Here is a 25,742-nt window from a genome sequence, read left to right as displayed (position 1 = left end):
ACCAACCAGCTGAGCGCGGACGGCTGTGTCCCTGCCCGGCTTCTATCCAACAAGGAGCGAGGGCCCTCGCAGCACGTCCTGGGCAGGAGAAGGACAGCTTCATGAGTGGAGGCCGCGGGCAGATATGGGACAGGTGACTTAGTGCTAAGGCAGTTACCACCTAAACCCAGGAACCACTGAAAACGGCCTCGGGGTCATGCCTGGGGCGGGGAGAGCCTCCTGCTCAGCAGACTGCCCTTGAGGATCCTTGCCAGGATCTCTTCTCTGCTCTGAGGAGAGTTCCCTGCCATGGTAGTGACCTGAATCCCCACGCCCCCCACGCTCTTATTTAGCCTCGCTTCATTTTTAAAAGCCCTTGCCTGCTCTGCCCGTACGTCTCACTGCCCACGCCCGTGCCCGCCCAGTTCAAACGCATGGGGTTTGCAGAAGAGGCGAGCACCTGTCAGCCTGGCGGCACCTCCCAGACACGAGTCTCAGATCACAGAGAACACAGGCCGGAAACACTTTCTCGGGAGAGGCCGCGAAGCTCGGTGATTTTCACAACGATTTAGAGAAGAAAAAGGCTTCTCACAATGAACTCTGGGTTTGCTGCGGCTGCTGATGCCCAGCTTGGCCTTCTTGCCCTGGCCTGGTCCCCCTTCCCTCCCTTCCCGACCAGCTCCTGCAGGCCTTCTGGCCCCGTGCCAGGCGCGCGTCTAGGTCCCTGTGCAGGAACGACCTTGGACCACAGCTGCTGCCCTGTAGCCGCTGCACATCGTCCCCTCGGTCCCTGGGCCCCCGCACGGTGCATTTTCGGGCCTCCCCATCCTCAACTCTGATACCATCCTCAGACCGTGACGCACTCAGGGACGGCTGAGCAGGCCCCACGGCGGAGCGCGGCTTCAACGCTACAGTGAAAACCAAGGCCCCTTCTGCTGGCTTTTGTTCTCGGGGTGGGGGGCGTGGGGGTGCTGAAAGTGTCGTGAGGCTCCGGAAAGTGTAGCTTTACCGGATGTCCTAACATCCTCTCCAGCATCTCTTGGAGCACCTGTCTGATAGCGCGTCGCCTGACTTCTCAGGTGGGCGTAGGGAACCCCGTGGTCCCTGCCCGCTGGGGCGGGTGCCATGGGCAAAGCAGCCTTGTGGCCACCGCCCAAGGCCTTGTGTGCGGAGGAAAGCCCCAGAGTGCAGCAACAGTGGGAACAATTTGACATCAGGCCAAGTCCTCCACACAAGTAGAATTAGTGCTAAGAGGTTAAAGGTTATTCAAGGTCATATGGATACGACACAGGGCGGGAACACTGAGAGAACGGTATTAATATTATTGTGTAATATTAATATTAGTAGCAAGTAACAGAGGCATGCAGGGGGTAACGGTGATGAGAAGAGAAGGCCAGGGAGGCAGAGTGGAGACTCACATCTGGGTGGGGGATGGCGTACTGTCCCTGGATCGTGTAGGCCTAGAAAGAGAGAGACACTGTCAGCTCGGGAAGCGGCCAGCCACACTTGTGCCCACCAGCAGCTCTCCCCTGGGAACAAGGGCTTTCTCAGGGCTGGGACTTCTCGCGAACAGGCCCAAGGCCCCGTGGTCAGAGCTTCCTCCCAGAGCGCGTCCCCACCTGCCCCCCGTAGCTTAGGGCACCGGGAGGTGCAGACTGGGGGCGTCCTGGCTCCAGGCCTCACCGGTGTCCGCGGGTGGCTGGAGCTACAACCAGACGCATAAGCCAGGGGAGCTACAGCCCATTCGCTGGACAGCTGCGGGCTCGGACACTGGCCAGTCAGCGGGGAGGGCGAAGAGGCTCCCCACTCCCCCGGGGCTCTTAAAAGAAAACCCCTGCAAAGGATCCCACCCTGTTACAGACTCACTAATTGTTAACCTTTTGAAATTTCATCAGCTTTCAGAGTCAACACTTTTACAAAGTATTTAACCCCAAACCCAACAAAGGACCTTTAAAAGGTGACAAGACCAATTTTGTGAAAGCAGATGAAGAAATGTGCCCAAATCAGTCACAAGAGGGACCGACTTGTCTTGCAGCCTCAGAGGGCCATGCAGCTATTCTCATGGGGGGCTGCACGCGCACGGCACCGCTCCCGGGGGGCCAGTGTGGGTCCCTGGGGCTTCACCCTCAAGACAGTGACTCAGACCAGCCACAGCTCGAGTGTGGGCCCCGTGCCTCCTCCCCCCACCTGTCCCCTCCTGCCTCAACAGTCCACCAGCTACGCTGCTCCCCGAAACTCACGGCCAAAACCAAACGAACCACAAGGTGTCAAGGGAGAGTAAAGACCAAAGACTTGCTGTCGGGCCTCACATGCTGTGATGTGGAACGTGCCACAACCAGCCCTGGACAGCCACATTTGAGGCCCCAGCTTGGGTGGCACAGGTGTGGAGGGACATGGCTTCTGGCACTTGGCCATGTGGGTTCCCGTGCCACAACCTGAGTGGACACGTGACGCCCACCTGTGTCTGCACGTGTGCACCCAAGAGGGAAACCCCAGGTCAGTCTGAGTGTCGCTTCCGTGGACTTCACACCGAGGGATGGTGTCCAAGGTTCTGGCAAACCACATCTTTTGAATCTGCCAAGAGTTGTCATAAACAACCCAACCTGGGAGTTAAAGGTCAGCCAGGCACTTGACGGGGACCACCGGAGGCGAGGCCCCAGTCTGGGGCAGGGTCCGCCAATGGCGTTCCATGGAGAAGTAAAGGGATCTTATCAGATGCAGCAAGTGTCCGAGTGGGCGCACCCCCCCGCCCCGTACTTCTGGACACAGAGCCGCGAGGCCTCGTCTTTAGGTTTTGTGGAGATGCCACCAGGCAGGTCTGTGAAGGTCGGGGCCTGTTGCCCTCACGGCCCCGCATGTCCGAGTGAATTGCGCACACTTCCTGACAGTGCAATTCTTCATCCCAGACGTTTCTGACTTATCTTTTACTCACGTAGGTAATTCTTAATCCTACTTGCGTGTGGGCAGTTTACCAGGCTCTCTGGATGGCAGTAATAGCTAGACAGACGAAGGTTCCGTCTGGATGAAACCCACCCCCTCTGTGAGCTGCCTGAAAGGCAGGGCTGGTGCTCCCGGGCGGGCCCCCACAGCGAGGGGCGCCTCTGGAGGTCACTCAGGGAGAGGGGCGCAGGTCTCTCAGGTCTAGGTTCTGTGGCAGTGGGGACGGATTCTGAGGGGCCCCCTTCTGCACTAAATCCCACTCACACCCCACTGCTCAGCGTGTGCTGTGGTTCTTCTGTCCCCACGCAACCGGGGAGAGCCACTGGTGAGACCTCGCTGTCCTCGGGGCACAGGTGCAGATGACGGCCAGGGCCGGGGCTTGCTGGGCGGGGCCTGTGGGGCCTCCCTTTTGAATAAAGACCTGCGCTCTCCCACATGGTGCCGCTGTGGGTTTGTCCACGTGTCAGGGGAAAGGACACAGTGCTCTGCACAGGGCCCCACTGTGTCTGTTCCCCTGCCTCCTCTGGCCTTGCCTTCTGACCTGTAAAATGGGGGCGTGCCCACCTCTTGGGGCTGCAACAAGAGGGAGCAGGGACATGAAGGGTCCACACAGAGGGCAGGGCTGCTGGGAGACTGCAGAGGTGAGGAGGCTGGGAGGGAGGCCCACAGCGGATATGCCTGAGGAAGCCAGGCACCGTGGACAGCGGCCTGCCCTGAAACACGCAGGCCCCGTGGGGGGTCCCTCCCTGTGGGAAGAGGCCCACAAGCTGCTCTTGGAAATGCAGGCCCCAGCCTCTCATCTAACATGTGAAGTCAACCTGCAGGATCTGATAAGATTCCTTTAACATGTGGATAAATTTTTATTTGCTGCTTTGTTAATGATAAAATCATGATCACTCTTGCCTGACCTGGGTCACCTCTGGGAACTGCCCGTCTTCACTCTCCCTCGAACAAGGACACACGTCACCGCCAACTGGACGCAGAGCTCCTCCAGGCACCACTGGCTGGGCATCTTCCAGGGCCCTCTACCCACACCGTGGTGCCCCTGAGGGGTGTGGCACGGGTGCCCGATGGCAGCAGGTGGGCCCTTGTGGGGCAGTGGATACAGCCCCTCTCCTGGGCTCTCTCTAGGCCCTACTAATGAACTGCCGGCCTCAGACACAAATTTCTCTGCAACCCCTGGCCTCCCAGGCACCTTGCCGGCAGGGGAGAAAGGAGGTCAGTGGCTCTGGCCATAGCCACAGGTGTGCAAAGCAGGTGTTCCTGACCTAGCTGATGCGGGGCCTGGCAGAGTTTGAGGGCCATCGCTGTGACCGGCAAGGCTCTTGCCTGGCTGGGCACCTTTCCCTTCCCTTGCTCCCAGAAACTCCTCTGTGGAAAGTCAGGAATGTGCATTTCAGGGGAAGTGGGACCCTGTTCCTGCAGCTCCAGCTGCTTCAACTTGGAGCCACAGGGTCACCTGTAACACTCCTGGCCCTTCTACTAGGGCTTCTTAGGGACACTCAGGAGCTAGATTGGGGTGAACGTTGCACAGGCAGAACCAGGGCCCTTCTTTGTCAGGAGAAGACGCTTCCAGGGCCCAGTGTCTACGGGACGTCTGACGTGGCCCTGTGTGTGTGCGCGACCCCGTGCCCGGCAGCGGGCTGGGAGAGCTTTGCGTCCAGCGTGGGTGGGGTGGGAGACGTGCACATGACAGGGGAGAAAACCTGAGTGCACTAACGGGCAGCGGCGGGGGCTGCAGTAAGAGGCTGAGGTTGGCAGTGGAGGCCGCGAGCGGGTCGGCTCTTACCTGACCACCTGCAAAAATGACAGGGGTGGAGGCGGGCTTTGGGCGGTAGGGGATGGTGGCACCTTTCGGTGGGGACTAGGAAAAGGGACAGGAGAGGGAGAGAGAGCATTAGAGCGGCTTCCCAGTGCCAGGACCTGCTGACGGGGGCCTCCTTCCCAAGCCCACCCCTGCTGCACCACCCGCCCCGCCCTGTCCCCCAGGCTGCAGCAGCCCCAGAGGGTGGGGACACCCTGCAGCAGGAGGGCAGCCTGACAGGGACCCTCCACAGGGCCACCTCTCTCCTCCGTGTAGCCACTGCCCTAAATATGCCCCCACCTGAAGCCACAACCCCCACGGAATGTGGGGCGGGGGGGCGGGGGCTCCATGGCAGTGTGCACCATCAGTTCTTGACGAGCAAGAACGGAGGCCGAGGCCCTGCCCATGTGCAGATGGACAGGTGGCTGCCTGCGGACCAGGGTGCTGTCGTTCCGCACTTGGGTCAGCCTGGCTGTTGTCCTCTGAGAAAATCTCCCTCCCTCTCTCCCATGTTCAGGGGAAAAGCCAGGCTTTATGGGAGGCTTGGCCATGGGGGCTCGTGCCCAGTGCCCCAAAGGCTTCGCAGGGCCAGGCTTGTGATGCTCAGTAGGCATCATCACAGGACAGCTAGAAACATCCAATTTCACTATTCATAAAAAGAAGCAACTTTTTAAAAAAGCTTAGAGTCCAAATTCAGTATTTTATAGTCATGATGAGCTTTGCTATAATTTCCTTTGCTTATTCTGTGCCCCAAAGTATAGGATTTTTATCTTCGGGTGAATGATATTCTCAAGTACCAGAAGTCAGCCCGATTCTGATTGAGTCGACTGAACTCCTTGGTCAGAGGCAATCAGGGTCCGCCCTTGTCCGGACACATGGCGGTCTTCCCTGGGAGCAGAAGCCACAGGGCTGGCCTGGGTCAGCAACACCACCAGCCAGAGGCAGAGGGTGGGGGCCAGGACAGCCTGTCCCTGCTGGGAGGTCTTGAGACCATGGTGCGCTCAGCCCAAGCCCATACCCTGGGGCTTTGGGTATCACCTCTTTGTGCACCCCCCCCCCCCCACCGAGAGACACAAAGCAACGTGGGGCAGGCTCAGCACACCAGGTGGCAGCTTCAACTCTGCAGTCCAAGCCATGTTGTGTGATCATGGGCACACTGTGTGACCCTGACTCCACTGCATGACCTTGAGCACATGGTTTGACCTTGACATGCTGCCTGACTTTAGGTATGCTGTGTGACCTTGGAACACCGTGCAGCCTTGCTATAAAGCAGGAAGGGCTGCTGAGGGGCCTGCGAGCTGACCCCGTCTGGGGTGATGCTGGGCCCCCAGGGTAGGTCGGTCTTTAGTGTTCCTATTTATGACCAGTTGCCTCCAGAATCATCTCTGTGCAGCCGGGGGTCACTGCGGCCTCAGAGGACACTCGGTTCATGGTGGCAGAACCATGACTAAACCGAGCTTGGGGGAGTGAGGTTCTCACCGCACCAGCAGAGAACTCAGTCCAGCTATGCCCCGTCCCTGAGCGGGGCACCTCACTCCGTGCCCTCTGGCCCCACGGACCGCAGCGCCGCATCCCACTACCATGAGCTTGTGATTCTGGCGCTCACCAATGTCCTCTAACAGGAGAGGCCCTGTGAGCACGGCGCCCCTGGTGCCCCCTGGGGTACAGTGGGCACTGCCGGGCAGGCTTTGCCGCGACACCCGTGCTCTCCATGGGGCCCCACTGACCTGCCCCCACCTGAGGGCAGCCCTCGCAGAGGCCATTTCAAGGGTGTGGGGCTAAGTGCTGTATGACCTTGGCCAGAGCTAAGTCTGGAAGTCCTTTAATCTTTGCTCTACTTGTCCAGCTATTCTTCACTTAAAAATGGGCCCAACCATTTCTAGGTACAGTGGCTCCCCGTCCCCCGGGGAGACAGCAGCTCTCTGACCTCTGAGAGCTTCGTGGCCCCACAGCAAGAATAAGGCATCGCCTCGGCCCTGGGTCTGCCGTTCACAGTCGCCATGAGCGCTTGCTTCACAGTTGAGTCTCACGTGAGCCTCCAGCCGGTGGGAACACAGCCCTGGGGCACCAGCACCCACAGCTAGTGGGGTCCAGCCTGTTTCTATGGGCCACGTCTGACCATGAACGTGGTGCCAGCAACGCTGCTTGGGAGGAGTCCCGAGGGGACCGAGAGTCTTATTCTAACCCTTGTTTGTGTCCCTCCTGGAACTGTTCGTGTGACCTTGCACTCCGACGTGGCCGCTGCCGCTCAAGATGTGTGTGCTTCCTCGCCACCTCGGGCATCCGCCAGTGCAAGGGAGTGCACGGCCCTGTTCAGCGCATGCCCACATGGCGCTGCCGGGGTCCCAGCAGCAGGGGCCCGAAGGGAACACAGACCGGCACCAACTGTCACCATGACCAGTGGCTGGGGACCATCAGGACACCAGTATTTAGAAAAATAGTTTTGATTTCACAAAACAGTATACTTTGGGAAAAGAAATCTATGTAATTTTTTTAAAGAGCTGGATGTGGGTTTGAACACCAAACAAAGGACAAAAGGGGGGGAGCCCACAGACACCGGCCGAGGCACAGGGCCTCCCTCACGGCAGCTGCTGGAGCCTTCATCAGAGGCTGAGGTACTTCACTGCGGCTTGAAGACCAGCAACTGTGGGAGCTTCAGTGAATCCTGCTGCATTTGGGGTATTAGCTGAAATTTAAATCTCAGGTTTTTTTCTCAAAAAAATTTCAAGAGAGGCTTCTGTCTTGCTCAGTTGTATCTTCTTCGCTTCTGCTTTGGTTTTAACCATTTTGTTTATTCCTCTCTGTCTTTACAATTTGGGCATTTTCGTGTGCTTTTCCTCCTTTGGTGCCTTGGTGGGGCTCTGATGCCTGTAGGCGTGGTGAGCGCGGGCCTCCTGCCTCCCCTTGCCCCATGGGCCCAGGGCAGCAGGGTGCTGTCCACCGCAGGCAGCGTGTCCAGCACAGACTTGCACCGAGGGTAAGGCCTGACCCTTTACTGGACGACCCTCCTATTGCCGACTAATGACTTCTCATTTGATTGCCTCCTGACACATCCCTTTCCCCAGCCCCCTAGCCGAGATGATGGACATGCCCGAGGGCAGGCACCCGCACACCCAGCGCGGCTGTCACTTAGGTCGCCTTGGGCCTGGGTGCGGCCTTGGGTCACGCTCTTGACCCCTGGCCCCCACACGGCCCTGACCGTGTGAATTCTCAGGGCCCCAGCCACATGCCACAGCCGACACGATGAAGCCACGGCTGAAGAAGCCACGGGTGGTGTGGCATGAGGGGTGGGCTGGCAGTGAGCCCTGGATGCCCAGACTGTACCTCCAGCATGACCACACAGATCTGCTTGACGCACTGGATGATGGCGTCAGGGGTCCCCGAGATGGTCACTGCCCGCTCTGTGGAGTTGGGCAGCATGTCCCCGGCCACCTGGACCTGGGCACCTGTGGACTGCAGAAACAAGACATTGGAAGGGGAACGGCAGGGGAGGGGGCTGGTGGTGGCGGTGGCAGCCTGCGCTGAAGCAGAGCTCCTGGGTGCTGGGGAGGGCATCATGTCGAGGGCACAGTGCATGGACACCCGCCCCAAGGGCACCATGCCTGCCTGGCACCTCAGCCCTCTGCTCGTTCCCTGGGGCCCCGTGGCGGGGCTGTGCGCCTCAGCCCGCCGCTGCCCAGCACGGCCTGGCGCAGGGACAGTGACGCTGGAGAAGAGGCGTCTTAACCTGCAAGTGGCATTTGCAGAGATGGAGACAGAACTGGAGTCACTTTTTTCAAATACTTTATCTCCCCTGTGGAGTTGTAGGTCACAGAGGAAGATGGATTCTAGAGGGGTCTAAGCTCTGTGGCTGTCTTTCAGTGACAGAATCATGACAGGGGGGCCTCTCTTCTGGGAGAGGGAAGGATTCAGGCTTTCTTTGAATAAAGGAACATAAACATAAAGTCTCTATCTCACCAGCCCTGCTGGTCTGCTCAGGCCTGGTGGGCCCTGGAGGCACCTGCCTGGGGGCAGAGACTATAGCCTAGAGCCCACATGACTGGGTGGCAGGGTGTGGCCTCCCCTGCCCCATCATGGGGGGGCACTGCCTGTCCCTGGTTGGGTTGCACAGCCCCCCATGCAGGTGCCCAGCCCCTCTGCATGACACTGTGAGTGGTGTGTGCACATTCCAGGGGCTCCTGGAGCCCGCCCTTTGCTTTCTGGATGGCCCCCCCACTGTAAGCTCCACACTGGCAGGGTTTGCAGTCCTGGGCCTCCCTGGGGGCAGGGTGAGCCTCCCAGGGGTGGGCCTTACCCACCCAGTGGCGGGGCACCAGCAGCCAGAGAAGGTTCTGTTACCTCCCTGATCTCCTTGATCTTGGAGCCGCCTTTGCCGATCAGGGACCCACACTGGCTGGCGGGGACCACCAGCCTCAGCGTCACTGGGGGCTTGCTGGTGGCAGGGCTGTTGCTCATAGAGTTAATGATGTCCTGGGGAGGGAGAAAGACACGCGTGTGGGCCTGCTGTGTACACACCAGTGAGCGCAAAGGCCAGGCTCGTGAGAAAGCAGCTGAATGTGCTCCAAGGACCGGCGGGGACCAGGGTCCCTGACCCCAGAGGCCCATGGTCAGTGGGGGCGGGGGGGGGACAAGCGTGGGAGCGTGAGCGCTCTGAATGTGTCTCTAAATAACTCGTGGCAACGTCAACAATACTGGAAACGCATGAAAACCTTGGTGTAAGTCACTGATAGAGCGCACAGTCATGCCCCAGACGTGTGAGTGTGTGCGTGTGTCTATGAGCCAGCAGCAGAGCTCCCAGGTGCAGCCTGTAGCCAAGCTCCCATGCTGGGGCAGGAGCCATGGCGGACAGCTGGGGCTCGTGCTCGAGGCTCGTGCTCGGGCCTGTCCCCAGATGGCCAGCAGCTGGGGGAGCCCCTGGGCAGCAGAGGTGACAGGGGAGAAGAGAAGTCCTTGCAGCCAGGCAGGGCATCCCTGGTGGGCCAGGCCGTACCCACGTCCAGACACAGGGGACATGGGGCCGGAGGACCAGTGGAGACTGTGTCCTCCCCCTGCACACAGGGTCTCTGGGGGCGCATCTTACCTCCTCGAACTTGTAGGCGATCATGGCAAAGGCCTTGAAGATGGCGTCCGTGGGGCCCGTGATGGTCACAATTCTTTCCGGGCAGTTTCCCTCAGAGATGTTGATCCTGGCACCGCTCTGGAAGGAGGCGAGCACACCCAGGCCAGGGTTAGAGTCGCAGGCAGTACCGGGCTGGGTTCTCCAGGCCACAGGCAGGCCTCCACACTGCACGGTGAGGCCCCCTCCAGTGCCGTCCTTCACAGTGAGGACAGCTGCCACGCTGCACCCCCTGCAGCCCCCCACAACAGAGCCCCAGACGTGGGGGTGTGCAGGTCAGAGGGAAGGGGCCTGCTGCCACTGGGAGGTGGCCGTGGGCACAGCAGGAGCTCCCACAGGACAGGACTTCTGGCCTCCCGCCTCCCCACAAACAGGACACCACCGAGGGCCAGCCACCTCACCTCTTCACGCATCTTTTTCACAGTTTCTCCTTTCTGGAATAAAGATTCAGACAAAAGGGTGAGGCGTCACTCCGGGCTTCCGCCAGGCATGCGGAGGCTTTGGTGCAGCAGCACAGGGGGTGGGAGCACAGCCTCGTGCACCAGGTGCCCCAGGCCAGCGAGGAGCAGTCCGGGGGGGGGGGGGGGGGGACGAGAGCCTGACACGCCCACAGCCCCCTGAGCCCCACCACAAGCTGGCGAGGGGCCCTTCAGAGGAGGCGCCGGGTGCTGGCCGGTCAGCTCCTGCTCTACGGTGGTGCTCATATTCCTCGTCTTCGTCACGGGCAAAGCAGGGCCAGGCCGGGGAGGCACACCCAGGGCCCTGGTGGAAAGACCTGGACTTGGAGCACAGAGGTGCCCGCTGGACACCAGGAGGCCTGGACACGGTGGGACGCCAGCCACGGGTAGGTGGCACCCTGCCCCAGCCTCTGCCACAGGCTTTCAACTCCCAGATCCGCGCTCACTTTCCCCATGGCACGCTTTTATTTTGGAGGGAGATATGAGAGACTCACCACCACACACTGGCCAGGGGCGGAGACTGCTCCGGAGAATGCCAGTGACTCACGCTCACCGGGCCCTCACACCCGGGAAGAAGGACGGGCCACAGGGCAGTGGGGCAGTGGGGGCGGGGCTGGCCGGTGACCAGCCGGGGCCTTGCCAGGCGGGGCCGCGGGATTCCACCGGAATCCTTGGTGCGTGGCGCGCACCGCGGTGTGGCTTGCCGCCCAGCGCAGGCCTGGTGGCCCTGTCACCTTGTCAGGGACCCCAGCAGAGGCAGAGTTCACTCAGTAGTTACCTTCCCGATGATGCTTCCAACTTCCTGTAGGAAAGGAATCACAGAAAGATGATGTCATAGAGCAGAAGGAGAGATGGCCATGACAGACACTGAGAGACGTACGTGTGTTGGGAGCGAGGACAGAGGGTTAGGACAGTCAGGAGGGAGTGTGGTCAGGCCACTTGTGCAAAGGCCCTGAGTCTGGGGGCTCCTGGGTGCCCGTCTGACCTCGGTTAGTCCCAGGCCCTGCCTCTGACAGACACACAGACGAGCAGAATCAGAGTGGCCGGCTCCCTACAAATAAGTTAGGAGGCACCACTTAAGGCCTCAAGAAACGCTGCAAGAAACAGATAAAACATAAAATCTCCCCCAATTTTGTGATGTAAAGGTAATTAAGCACTGCTACCGCTTTTTCACTTTTTAGGAAGTACACTATGCAAAGACACTCTTGAACACACCGCCCCAGTTCTGAAGCCTGGAGCCCATGATGGTTCAGACACACGCTCCTGGCCAGGCCTGCTCCTCATGGCACCTCCCGCCTGGGACAGGCCCCCACAGCACTATGAGCCAGCCTGCTTCTAGCCCCGGGAATGACCTTTCAAAGTCAAACTCATTTCCCTTATTACAGGGAAGTCCTCAGCAACTACAACAGTGCCGGTGAAGGCCCTAAATCCTGCCGGGCTGTGGGAGGGTGTGTGCCACAGGGGCGGCCGAAGCAGCAAAGGGCAGCTGAGCCCTCCAGCAGCCATGGCACCGCTCCTCCTGGGGCGGAGTTAGTGCCTGAGCCTGCTGTGGCCCCTGGACGTGGGGGCCCTCTGTGGTGCACTCCCAGCTTCTGACAACCTTGAGCAAATGCCACCCACATGTGGGAGAAGCAAAGCTGGTCACCGTCTCTCCATTGCAGAAAGGGATCTCTGGGTGCGAGCCCTGCCCCCCCCTGCCCCCCCCAGGGAGGGCGCCTCGCCTGGAGATCTGGGAGAAGCAGCACCACCAGCCCCAAGGCAAGGAGACCACAAGGATACCAGACACAGCCCGATGGAGGTGTGAACCCTGTGCTGTTGGGCTGGAATTGGGGGGTAGGAACTCACGGGGTCCACTCTATAAACATGGAAATAAATTTTATGCATATGTGCATATACACACACTGCGATCGTACATACACACGCATGTTCAATAAACACATTATGTGTAGATATCCCCCACACACAAGAGTCAGGGCTCTTTGGAGAAATGGCTGATTCCAGGACAACGGCAGGGAAAGCACAAGGGAGTCATGAGAGTGTTTTGTGCCAGAGAGCGAGCTAGCACTGGGTGAATGACAGCCCATGTCATGACACAGGAGCCAGCTCAGGGGGGCTCCCGGTGGCTGAGTCAGGGTCAATACGAGCATCAAAATGAGTCACGACAGCAACCGAGTCCATGAGGACATGCATGGATGAGCAGACGGATGGCCGCTGAGGGGCTCTCGCAGGGTCCGTGTGCCCCGAGCAGCACCTAACAGCAGCTCTGGGTGAAGGCCCAAGGGCTCAGTAACGGGAGGCCCTGAGATCTGCGCCCCTGACGGGAGAGCTCCTGTGACTCCCACCAACAGTGAGGAAACCTCAGAAAAGCCGCCTTGAGAAAGGGCAGGCACTTTCAGAGGTGAAACGCAAAGGAAGAGCAGGGAGACTCCTCCAGGTTGGAGACCACCAGAGACACTCTGGGATGTGGAGGCCTGACCACTCCCCCCGCCACCGCGTGTCCTGTGGTGAAGGGCAGGCTGGGATGACTGGTGACCTGAACGGGGCCCGAGGCGAGGGGCTGGGACGTACTGGTGTTGGTATCCTGATGTGGATGGGGCACTGCGCCCTCGTTTGTAGGAAACACACACTAATGTGTTCAGTGACGGGCACCAGGTTGCAATGAGTCTCAAAGGGTTCCAGGAGAAATGTAATCTGGAGTGGGCTGCCATGCTTTGTCAGCTTGCGACAGCTCAGGGTTTACAATGTAGACGCCGGTGGTGGGCACGCCCTCCCTTGCCTCCCAGCTGGTCTGACACAGTGGCCTTGGGCTCCATACCTTTCCATGCATCAGCAGACGGATTGTCAGGGTCACGTTCAGGCCACCTTCTGAGACCTTTGACTCCATCTTTCTCCCAAAATGTGGCTGGGAGTAGTGGCTTAAGGTGCCGAGGGTGCCGTGAGGAAGGACAGATGGGGACCAGATGGCGTCACCTGGAAAGGGAAGGCATAGCGGCTGCTAGCTGAGAACACTGTCAATGGCCAACACAGGTCGGGCTGTCCCGGCCTGCTAGGACCTTTGGCCTCTGGGGGGTGGGTAGGCATGGGGAGGGTCCAGGTTCTCCTCCAGGCTGGATCACAAGGGACAGGTCACCCAACCACAGTGTACAGGGTGGCCTCCGAGACAGGCACCAGTGAGGATTAGAAGTGAAGGTCAGGTGGGGCCAGGGCTCGGGACGCAGCAAGGGGAGAGGGAAGGACCAGGAGAGGTTCCAGAATAGACGGGAGAGGTCTGCAGAACCAGATACTCAGACAAGCCCAGGCCCAGATGTGGGAGGCCCCATGGGCACACCAGACCTGACTGCAGGCCTGGGAAGGGATGCTTCACTCAGCAGGCAACACAGGTCATAGGGGGTGGGCTGTTTAGATGGTCTTCCTGGGAGTGCCAGCAGTCAGGGCAGCAAATGGGAGCTGAAGAGCCACCTGCCTGGGTGCGTGGGGATGTGTCACAGTGCAGGGAAGTTGCTGGGTGCCAGGGTCCACAAGGGTCAGAGAGGAGGGGAACGAGGGCAGGATGGGACATGGGGCATGAGTGACCCCCAAGGGAGTGGCCAGTCCTGGAGGGGGTGGGTAGGCTGTGGGGCAGTGGTCACAGGGTCTGACAGCAGGGTGCTGCCGGGGGCACAGGGAGGGAAGGAGGCCTGCTTGGGGGAGATTCTGGATGACCCGGGGCCCAGGGCTTCCCAAGAGGAGCACCAGGTGGACCCCATGGAACAGAGAGTGCCACAGGCCTCTTGCAGCCTCCCGGGGGCACACCTGAGAGGTGGGTGGGGTGCCTGGGCCATGAAGGAAGGATGAGGCCTGGGGCCAACTCTGCTAGCACTCCCCACATACGACGCCATGCTTGGTCTAAGTCCCTCAGGAACAGTGCAACCTGGGCATGCCCCCCATCTGGGGGTCTGGACACCAGTCCTTTGATGTGACCTGTAAGGATGGGAGGCTCCGTCCACACACAGGAGAGACCACAAGTTAGAAAAGCAAGGTTTTCCTTTAACCTTATAGGTTTGGGGGGGCAAAATTATTTCTTTTTCCTCATCAAAATATTTCTGCTGAAAAATATGCTTCAAGGAAAATACAAAACTAAAGCACAGAATAGCACATTCTCACTGTCTGCTGGTGGTGGAGGGTGCGTGCACAGATGATAGCGGCTGACACATTTCTGCGTTAACACACACGCGCACGTGACAACGTATCCACACGTGCTGTAACAACTCAAACTACTAGTCCTCGTTACGGACTAGACAACGATGTTTTTGAACAACAAGGACTCTGACATGAAGGTCTAAGACCTAGCAAAGAAAGTTTTAAAAAACCACCCTTACATATTAATGTGGTCTATCTCCACTGCCCAACATGGAGCCACTGGCCACTTGTGGCTGTTTATGTTTGAAAGAAGAAACTCGCCGGCCGCACTTAGAGTTGACCAAGCAGCCCCATGTGGCTGGCCTCAGGCGCGGTGGTCCTGCCGGACAGCACAGGGCGTGTGGACACGGCAGCAGGTCTGGCTAGAAGGGGGCGCTCCGGACAGAGACCCCGGGCAGGAGAGGAGACATTCAAGCTCAAGGGATTGGCGTGGCACCAAATCCGCGGTGCCCCCTCCCGCATAGACACCCTGCAGCAAGCGGAGGTACCAGCACCAGTGGAGCGGACCGGGCGCCAGGCACGCTCGGATGCCAGGCCTCCTGTGTGGGGGCGGCAGGGCCCTGCAGCCATAGTTATGTAAATGTTTCCAGCCACAGCGGAGAAAGTGGGTCAGTGAGTGCCAGGGAGCTTCAGGGTCCAGGCTGTCGAATGCCATCAGTCACACAGGCCAGCAAGCTGCCACGGAGGCCACTGCCCGCCTTCATCATGAGGCCCAGGGTGAGCAGCACAGTGCCCTCTGTAGACTGCTAGGGACAAGGAGTGGCCCTGGATGGTGGTGAAGGTCACCTGAGACTCAGCGCCCTTGACCTTGAAGAGCCCACCCTATGCCAGCCGCCAAGGGGCACCGGGCGAGTGGCTCCCCCAGGATCATGACCTCGGGTCATCCTCTGTCGGTCCTGCTGGGCCCTGGGACAGTTGTTCATCAGGGGCGGGCCCTGAGAATGCCGGGCCTACTCCCACCTTGGAGCTACCCCTGCAGCAGAGTTCAGTGGCAGCACTTGGGGTCACTCACCCAAAACCAAGCTGATGGGAAATGGTCAGAAAAAAATCTCTTTGCCAGTAAGGACCCCACCTTCTGTTCTCTGCAGTGCTGGGAAGTGAATATATTTATAATTCACCCAGCGGGAGGGAGAAGAGACACAGGCATGGTCCCCTGCCGGGCCTGGGAGGAAGCCCGCCTGTGTGGCCCTGTGTCAACACCGTGCACAGATGTGCCTCAGCTAGAATGCAGCCTGCGCCCAATTCCCACAGTCGCCACAGCTGCCACAAATCAGCCACAGCCGCCATAAATCAGCCACAGCCGCCACAAATCAGCCACAGCTGCCACAGCCGCCACAGCCAGCCACAAATCAGCCACAGCCGCCACAGCCAGCCACAAATCAGCCACAGTGCCATGAGCGACCACAGCACTTCTGACCCAGCCAGTCCTTCCTCCCAGTCGTCTATCCATCCATCTCTGCAGTCCTGCCTTCCAGCTACAGGCCCAAACCTGGGGGTGCAATAGCTCCTTCATTAGCAATGAAGTAATTCACCTTCATTAGCAAATCCCAACACACGGATGCAGAGTTAATTAATTCATCTTCTCTAGTTTCTCACTTCTTGCCTCATAAAGGTATTTTGTTCTATAAAATTCTTAACATGTGGCTTTAGCTGTATCCCACTAATTTTGATATTTGTGCTCTTTTTGATCATTTCAAAATACTACCAAATTTCTCTTTGATTTCTTTTTTGATTCATGGGGTATTGTGAAGTATGTTATTAAATTTTCAAATACTTAGATTTTCTAGATGTCTTTCTCCTGTTGATTCTCTGATGGTTAGAAAACGTGGCTTGTGACACCTCAGGTACGTCCTATGTCCTGAGACTTGCTTGTGGGCCAGACTGTGGTCTGTCCTGGTAACGTGGGCTCCTGTGTTGGGGTGGAAACTTCTCGAAGCCTGGATGGTACCACTGTTGGTCGTCTGCGGTCTTGTCGGGTCCCGGGGGCGCTGGGGAAGGCCCTGCCTCCTGCACTTCAAGCTCTGTCAGCAGCATCGGACCATCACGCTGTTGCCTCCGCCTGACGGACCGACGGACCCCTTTGTCATCGTGAGACACTCCTCATGTCTGGCTTCGTTCTCAGCTCTGAAATTTCTTTGTTATTAATGTAGTGACTCTCCTTCTGATTGGTGTTAGTGTATCTCCTTCCATCTTTTACCTTGAACCTATTTGTGTCTTTATATTGAAACTGAGGTTCCTGTAGGCAGCGCATGGTTGAACCTTGCCTTTTTATCTCATTCGACGATCTCTGTCTTTTAATTGGGGTGTTTCGGCCACCCCGACAGTGACATGGTGCAGTTTGGAGCTATCGTTCTACTGCTTGTTTTCTGCTTTACAATCTATTCTTCGTTCCCGCTTCTATTGCTTTCTCCTCCTCCACTATCTTTTGGATGAACTGCATCCCTTTTATGATTCCACTTTACTTCCTTTGTGCACTTACTAGTTATGCCCCTCTGTTGTGTTATCTGAGGGTTGCCCCGCACACACCTTCAGCTCGTCACAGTGCAGTGTCAGTGGCCTGCCCCTTAGGGCAGTGTGGGAGCACCTGACATGGGTGCTAACTGTGCCTCTGCTTCCCCTCTTGGCCTCTGCACTGTTGCTGTGGCGTACTTTGGTTCTCCTAGCTTATAAACCAGCATTCTTATGTCTGACGTAAACAGTCATCTTCTAGGGGGACGCAGATGACAAGAAACATGTCTTTCTGTTTACCCACGTGACGCTCACCCGGCCGCGTGCGGGCAGCTTTCTGCCTGCTCTCGTTTTCCTTCTACCTGAAGAACTTCCCGAAATAATTTTTGTAGTGCAAGTCCGCTGGTGATGGAGCTCCGTTTCCATGTGTTGGAAAGGTCTGTTTCCCCTTCAGCGATGAACGGGTCTCACCTGGCACAGAACTCCACGTCAGCAGTGCGCTCTTCGGGTCCCGGAGAGACCTGCCCCAGATCTCTCACCTGCACTGCTGCCCCCTGCCCCCTCGCCCCTGCTGCTGCAATCTGCCCCCTTGCCCCTGCTGCTGCCCCTTGCCTCCTCGCCTCTGCTGCCCCCTGCCTCCTCATCTCTGCTGCCCCGACCCCTCGCCTCTGCTGCCCCGACCCCTCGCCTCTGCTGCCCCCTGCCCCCTCGCCTCTGCTGCCCCCTGCCTCCTCGCCTCTGCTGCCCCCTGCCCCCTCGCCCCTGCTGCCTCCCTGCCCCCTCGCCTCTGCTGCTGCCCCCCGACCCCTCGCCCGCTGCGTCCGTTCTCACTTCATTTCACCATCTGTAAGGACACCTTTTCACGGCACACGTAAGGATTTTCTCTTTTCACTGGCTTTGAACAACTTACTTAGCCTGTGCCTTGTTGCAGTTTCCTCATGACTTTTTGTGCTCATTGAGCTTCTTTGATTTGTGGCCTTAGAGTTTTCATTGGGTTTGGAAAATCGTGGCCATTGTCTTTCGAATACACTTTCTGCCTTGCCCCTCCCTCACCCCCAGGGCCCCCAAAGGCACGTCTGTTCTCTGCCTGAAGTTGAGCGAGCTCACTGATGCTCCCTTCACTTTCTTCTGCCTTCTGCCTCTGCGTCTCATTTTGACAGGCTCTGTTTCTGTCCTGCAGTTTAAAATCTTCCGCACTGCGACTCCCATGCTCTGGCTAATCCCACCCAGGGCACTTTTCACCTCAGACTTGCGTTTTTCACTCTAGAAACTCAATCTGGGTCTGGGTCCTGTCTTCCATGTCCCCATTTAACATGCTTGACCCTCTGCTTCTTGATCATGCGGTTTACACTTTTGACAATGATTTCACCATCCGCGTCCCGCAGGTGTACAACTGTCACTTCTGAGTCTAGGTCACGGCAGTGAACAGCAGGCTGGGGGAGCACAGGCCCCTGCTGACTCTGGCAAGAGCTTTTTCTCTGTAGCTCAGATAGCAGGTGCTCTGTGGTCCTCAGTCAGACCTGGTCTCCTGGGGCTGCACCGTCAGCAAGCCAGGAACCAAGGAGATGGAAATGCGGCCTCCCAGGGGCCCGCACACAGAGTCACCTTTTCCAGCCCGGCCGCTCCCTCTGTCTTCTATCCTGTGCGCAGTAACATGGCTGGGGTGCAAGGGCAGACACAGGGCCCTACGCAGTTCAGTTTGATCCGTGATGCAGCAGTCCAAATCTGAAACCCCCTGGTTTCCAAGTACATGTGACACAGACATCCGTCTCCAACTGCTCTGTGAGCCAGTCTGCTGGGCAGCTGCAGGTCATCTGGCACTGCTGGCAGGAAGCCTGAAACCAACATCAAGGAAGGTGTGCGGTGGTGCTGGGCTGCAGGAGCAAGAACCGGGAACGGGAGGCCTCGGTGTGCTCCATTCGCTCCTGCAGAGAAAGCCTGGGGACAAGGCCACTGCAAAGGCTCCGGGCACACATCTTGTGTCCCCTGCCACCAGGCAGGGACAGACAGTTCCCATCCTCGGTGTCCTGAGGAAGGACTCCGGCTGTCCTGGTGTGAGTCATGGACTGAGGTCCGAGGTGCCAGGTCACATGGACCAGAGTCCACGCGGGACCCGAGGCTCTGGGTGGAGCACTTCCAGAGCAAGCGGGTGCCCCGGTTGGAGCTGGCCGCACTCCCATGCAGGGTATCAGCAGCCTTCACGTGGGCACTCCCTTGTAAGAGTTCCTGCTTTTCAAAGGTCCTTGCCCTCCAATGCCAGGCTGGAGGAAATCTGGCGGACCAAGGTGAGCACTGGGAGATGTAATCCTCTGTGTCTAGGTGAAGTCTCCAGGTGCTTAAAATGCTCTTCCCTCACAAGGCTGAGGAGCACATACAACACGTATCTGTAGCTATTCTCAAAGTCCTGCCACACGTGCTGTGGGGGAGCCTGCTCACAGTCGCAAGACCAGTGGCGAAGCACCAGGTCCCTCAGCACCACAGCAGGGTCTGGGGTGGGGACGGGGAGAAGAACGCTGGGGGTGCTGGGAGGTCAGGGGGAGGGGCTGCCGTGACACCGGTGAGCAGATGGAGTCCCTGTTGGGAGCACTGGGTGGGACTAAGCTAACAATCAGATTTTCTGCTTCTTAGCTCCCGTGAAGCCAGTCTGAAGCTGGAGGGGCCCTCTGAGTTGGGCTGCTGGGAAGCCAGATGCTCAGACCCCCACATTCACATCTGGACCATGTCTTTGCAGGGGAGGCATCAGGAGGGAGGTGGAGGGGAAAGTCCTTACAATTCCTAAACACGCCCCAGGCTCTGTGTCACTTACTGACTTCTCGCTAGTCAAAGGAAACACAAGGCCGAAGGTGCTGGTATCTGTACTGCAGCCCAGCGGCCCCTCTCTGCCCTCCACCCCCCGCAGCTCCTCTGAGCTTCCTTGTCAGCACTCTCAGTCCCCAAAGATGAAGCAGACACAGGAAGGACCTTCAGGAAGCAAACATGCCAGGGTTATCTGCTGTGCATACTCGATAACCATCACATGCAGATTCTGTCCACATACATAAGATGCAGTCATTTGAATTTCACTCTAAATTCAGGATGGCTTCGAGAAGTCAGCTTCCATGGGGGACCTGTGTACACAGCTGAGACTACACCCAGGAGGGCTGGTGGACAGGTGACACTACACATGACACCAAAGGCCCAGTCACCACACAGGGGATGCTGCTGATGAGCAAGTTATTTGTGATGGGGAAGGTGCCCGAGAATGCTTGCTGAGGGCCCCTGGAAACCAGCAGCTGCATGTGCACAGCTGATGAGCAAGGCCATCAGGATGGCCTCCCCGTTTGGAGAGCTCTGGCCTGCTGGCCCCCAGAGCCCTCCTCCGGCTGGACCTGTCCTCGGTGGTTGGCATCTACTGATGCCTTTACTTCCCCTTTCAACTGGGAGGTGTGGGTACCACCCGGCCCCACTTTACAGATGGAAGGACTGATGCTTTAAGAGGTAAAAGACCTGCCTAAGAGCATGTGCTAAGCAGGGCCCAGCCAACCAGCCCCAGCATCTGTGCTCTGAACTGTGATGGATAAAAGAGCAGCAGGGCTTTTGCTTCCGGCAAGATGGAGCAGAGGTCCCTTCCCCTAAAAACAATGAAAACCTCTGGATATTCCATACAAAGAAAACATAGGAGGATGCTGAAATGTTGAGAGGAACAGGCAGACTAGCACACCAGTGGCCCATGGAGTGACATGGTGGTGAATTCCTGTTTTTGTTTTTTGTTTTTTTTGCATCTCTACCTCAGACTTGGGGGAGGAGAGCCAGCAACCTGGAAACGTCAATGGGCATAAAGCAAAAAAAGCTCCAACAAAGCCTGCTGCCTCCAGCCAAATGACCAGAAAAGAGAAAGCCCAGAAAGACTGAAAACTTGAGACAACAGTGGCTCTGCTCCAGCCAGTACCATGGAAGACACTGTTAACCCAGCCCCACCAATGCCAGCAAAGGCCCAGTGGTGGTGGTGGGGCCTCACCAGGCCAGAACGACACTCTCTAATCTCACGCTGGGTGTTACCAGAGAAGGCAGAGTGGGGGGCAGGGGCCTCATCCCCACCACGCAATAACAGGCCACTCCACCCCACAGTGTCCTGGCGGAGGAGGTATCAGTGGAGGCCCAGTGGAGAGCCAAAACTCCCCCACCCTACCACAAGTAATGAGAAGTTCCTCAATCTCCAGGCACCAATAGAAGCTGAGTGGGGAACCTGGATTCCCACACCACCTGTAAGTAATGAGGCAGCACCCCTCCTTTCCCTTGCTGGCATAGTATCAAAGGAAACCAGTTAAAATAGGAGATTTAGGTAATATTCAGACTCATAACATAATATCCAAAATGCCTAGGTTTTATATCAAGAACCAGAGAGATCTCAAATTAAATGAAAGACAATCAATGGACACCAACACTGAGATGACAGAGATGTTAGAATTATCTGACAAAAATTTCAAAGCAGCCATGATAAAAATGCTGCAGTAAGCAAATAAGAATATTTTTAATCAAATGAAAAAATATAAAGTCTCAGCAGAGAAATAGAATTTCTCACAAAAAAAAACCCCAGAAGATGTAAAGAACTAAATAAAATTATAGTACTGAAAAATACAGTAATGAATGAAGGGGTCCAAGGAAAGAAGCAGTGAACTGTAAGAACAATTCCCATCTGAACAATAGAGCAAAAATAGACTTAAAAAAAAAAAGAGAGAGAGAGAGAGAGAGAGAGAACAGAGCCTCACAGACCTATGAGACTGTGACAAAAGATCTAGCATTTACCCTCTTAGAGTCCCAGAGGAAGAAGAGAAAGGGGTTGAAAAAGTACTTGAAGAAATAATGCCTGGAAATGTCCCAAATTTGGCAAAAGGTATAAACCTACACATCCAAGAAACTGAGCAAATCCCAAGCAAGATAAACCCAAAGAAATACACACAGACACAGTCACATGTTTAAAAACTGAAGACAAAGTACTGAAAGCAGTAAGAGAAATGACACTGTATAAGAGAAAAACAGTTCGATGACAGTGGGTTTCATTAGGAGCCTTGGTGCCAGAGGAAGTGGCACAATAGCTTTAAGTGGTTAAAAGGAAAGAACCGTCAACCCAGAATTATATATCCAGTGAAAATATCCTTCAGAAATGAAGGAGAAATTGAGATACTGTACGGGGAAGGAAAACTAAGAGTTAGTTGCCCACGGACCCACTCTACAAGAATGGTTTTAAAGAAGGTTCTCTAAATGGAAATGAAACGATACAGAAGGAACCTCAAAACATGAGGAAGGAAGAAAGAACACAGTGAGCAAAAACATGAGCATATGCAACAGGCTTTCATTCTCCTCTTGGGCTTTCTAAATTATGTTTAATGGTTGAAGCAAAAATTACAGTACTGCCTGATGTGATTCCAACAGTATGTTGAGGAAATATTTACAAAAATTATATTATACATGGGGGAGGGTAAGGAATCATAAAGGGAGTTAAAGTTTCTACACTTCTCTCAGACTGGTAAAATGTCAACACCAATAGAATTCACAAATTGTATATATAATGTAATATTTGGATCAACATGTAAAAAGCTACACGGAGAGGTATACTCAAAAACACTACCAATAAACCAAAATGGAATTCTAAAAATATATTCAGTAACCTACAGGATGGCAGGAAATGAGAAAACAAAAAATAAAATGGCAAATTTAAGCCCTAACATCCCAATAATTATACTAAATGGAAATAGTCTAAATTCACCAATTAAAAAACAGACAACGGCAGAGTAGATTAAGAAACGTGACTGAACCATACGCTGTCTACAAGAAACTCATTTCAAATAGGACAATATAAGTATATTGAAAAAAATCATGGAAAAAAGATGTATCATGCAACTATTAATCAAAAGAAAGCAGGAGTGGTTATATTAATATCAGATAATAAGAAGTGTTGGCGAGGATGTGGAGAAAGGGGAACCCTCATGCACTGTTGGTGGGAATGCAAACTGGTGCAGCCACTCTGGAAAACTATATGGAGGGTCCTCAAACAGTTAAAAATAGAAATATCATATGATCCAATAATTCCTCTTCTGGGTATTTATCCAAATTAAGTGAAAACACCAATTCAAAGAGATATATGCACCCCTGGTTCACTGCAGCATTATTTACAATAACCAAGACGTGAAGCAGCTTAAGTGTCCATCAATGGATAAATGGACAAAAAAGATGCAGTATACATACACAATGGGTTATTACTCAGCAATAAAAAAGAATGAAAGCTTGTCATTTGTGACAATATGGATGGACCTTGAGAGTATTATGCTAAGTGAAATAAGTCAGAGAAAAACAAGTATTGTATGATTTCACATGTATGTGGAATCTAAAAAACAAAACAAATAAAACAATACAAAAATAAACTCATAGATAGAGGAAACAAACTGTTGGTTACCATAGAGGGGAGGGGTTGGTGGGGGGACCAAAACAGGTAAAGGGGATTAATAGGTACCTTCTTCCAGTTATAAAATAAGTAAGTCATGGGGATGCAAAGTATAGCATAGGGGATATGGTCAGCAATATTGTAATAACAGCATGGTGACATACGGTAACTAGACTTATCATGGGGATAATTTTGTAATATATAAAAATATTAAATCTAAAAAAATTTAACCTATTAATCTAATTAAATATTAAAAGCTATTATGTACATCTGAATCCAACAGGATATTGTATATGAATTATACTTCAATTAAAAAATAGACTTCAAAGCATTGAAAATTATCAGAGACAGATAGGAACATTGTATAATGGTAAAAAGATCAATCCATGAGGAAGCAATAGCAATCCCAAATGTGTATGAATCAAACACCAGAGCTGTAAAATATGTGAAACAAAAACTGACAGAACTAAAAGGAAAAATACACATATCCATAATTATGGCTGAAGATTTCAATACTGTGCCTCAACAACTGAAAGAACCAGGCATAAAACCAGCAGGGATATAGAAGAACTCCCACCACCATCAATCAATAGGGCTTAGTCAACAATTATAGAATGCTACATCTGGCAACAGAAGAATACACGTTCTTTTCAAGCACCCACAGGATATATACTAACACCCATCTCCTCACCATCAAACAAACTTCAACAAGTTTAAAAGAATCAAAATTATATAGTGTGTTCTCTGATCACAGTGGAATCAAACTAGAAATTAGTAATAGAAGATAACAGGAAAATCTCCAAGTACTTGGAAACTAAAACAACACACATCCAAACAATCCTTGGGAAAAAGAGGAAATAAAAAATATATATTGACCTGAATGAAAATAAAAACACAACAGGGGCGCCTGGGTGGCTCAGTCATTAAGTGTCTGCCTTCGGCTCAGGTCATGATCCCGGGGTCCTGGGATCGAGCCCCGCATCGGGCTCCCTGCTCAGCGAGGAGTCTGCTTCTCCCTCTCCCACTCCTCCTGCTTGTGTTCCCTCTCTCACTGTGTCTCTCTCTGTCAAATAAATGAGTAAATAAATCTTAAAAAAAAAATAAAAATACAACATACCAAAAATTGTGAAGCAGTGCTTACAGGAAAGTTTGTAGCACAAAATACATATATTAGAAAAGAGGAAGTCTCAAATCAATAATCTAAGCTTTAATTTTAAGACCTTAGAAAAAGAGGAACAAAGTAAATAAAGCAAACAGAAGGAAGGAAATAAAAATAATTACTGAAATTAGAAACAGAGGGGCGCCTGGGTGGCTCAGTCAGTTATGGAGCCCCCTACGGGCCTCCATGCTGGGCATGGAGCTTGCTTAAGATTCTCTCTCCCTCTCCTTCTGCCCCTACCCCCCCTCTAAAAAAAAAAAAATGAAATTAGAAACAGAAAATCTAGAGAAAATCAACGAAATCAAGAGCTGATTCTTTGAAAAGATCAATAAAATTGACAAACTAATACAAAGACTGACAAAGGAAAAAGGTTAGACAAAATATAAATGCAAGGAATGAGACGGCAGCTATCATGAGAGCCTTGCAGACATCAAAGGGATGAGGGATACTAAGAACAGCGCTACACAAATAAACCGACTTAGACAAACTGACCCCAACTACCCCAACTCATTCAATAGGAAATAGATGATTCGAATAGTCCTACATTAGTATTATGGAAATTAAATTCATAATTTTAAAACTCCAAAAAAAAAAATCTCCAGACCCAGATGGTTTCAGTGGAGAATTCTACCAACAGTTTTATGAAGAATTAACACCAATTCTACATAATCTCCTTCAGAAAGTAGAAGAAAAAAAGAAACACTTTGCAATTCATTTTATGAAGCCAGTATTACCCTAAAACAAAAATCAAAGTCTACAAAAGAAAAAAAAAAATCCTGCCCTTAAGAATATAGTTGCAAAAATCCTTTAAAAACATTAGCAAATACAATTCAGCAAAATACAAGGATTACAAGCTATTCTTCTAGTGATGCAAGGATGGTTTACTATTTGAAAATCAATTAATGTAATAGACTAAAGAAGAATATTGCATGATCATAGCAATGCATGCAGAAAAGCATGTGACAAAAGTCAACACCCATTTATGATAAAAACTCTCAGCGTAAAAATAGGAATAGAAGGGAACTTCCTCAGCTTGATAAAGAGGTTTACAAACCCCCACATCTAACATCACACTTGGGGTTGAACCCTTTTCCCTCTGAAGACAAGGAACAAGACAAGGACATCTCCTCTCACCACTGTGATTCAACATATTGTTGGAGCCCTAGCCAGTATGGCAAGGCAGGAAAAGGAAATAAAAGGCACACTGATGAAAAGGGAAGAAACAAAACTGTCCCTAT

The 25,742-nt window shown here is 54.1% G+C and overlaps 1 protein-coding gene across 15 annotated transcripts in view; it reads right to left on the bottom strand.

Annotated features, from left to right (window-relative positions):
* Window positions 1-25,742, bottom strand: part of PCBP3 (poly(rC) binding protein 3) — a 261,323-nt gene that overhangs the window by 18,016 nt on the left and 217,565 nt on the right. For 9 of the 15 annotated variants that reach the window (XM_073888874.1, XM_073888882.1, XM_073888873.1 and 6 more), the window contains 8 exons: window positions 13,113-13,267; window positions 11,076-11,099; window positions 10,241-10,273; window positions 9,804-9,920; window positions 9,062-9,193; window positions 8,048-8,176; window positions 4,640-4,783; window positions 1,398-1,439 (listed from right to left, as the gene is read on the bottom strand). In XM_073888874.1, the coding sequence (XP_073744975.1) occupies window positions 1,398-1,439; window positions 4,640-4,783; window positions 8,048-8,176; window positions 9,062-9,193; window positions 9,804-9,920; window positions 10,241-10,273; window positions 11,076-11,099; window positions 13,113-13,267 (776 nt within the window). The other 6 variants (XM_073888880.1, XM_073888881.1, XM_073888883.1 and 3 more) reach the window with 4 other exon arrangements.

The sequence above is a fragment of the Callorhinus ursinus genome, unplaced genomic scaffold (assembly GCF_003265705.2).
Source record: "Callorhinus ursinus isolate GAN/ISIS: 27379988/994484 unplaced genomic scaffold, GSC_fseal_2.0 scaffold98, whole genome shotgun sequence".
Lineage (NCBI taxonomy): Eukaryota > Metazoa > Chordata > Mammalia > Carnivora > Otariidae > Callorhinus > Callorhinus ursinus.
This window is presented reverse-complemented; position numbering and strand designations above follow the sequence as displayed.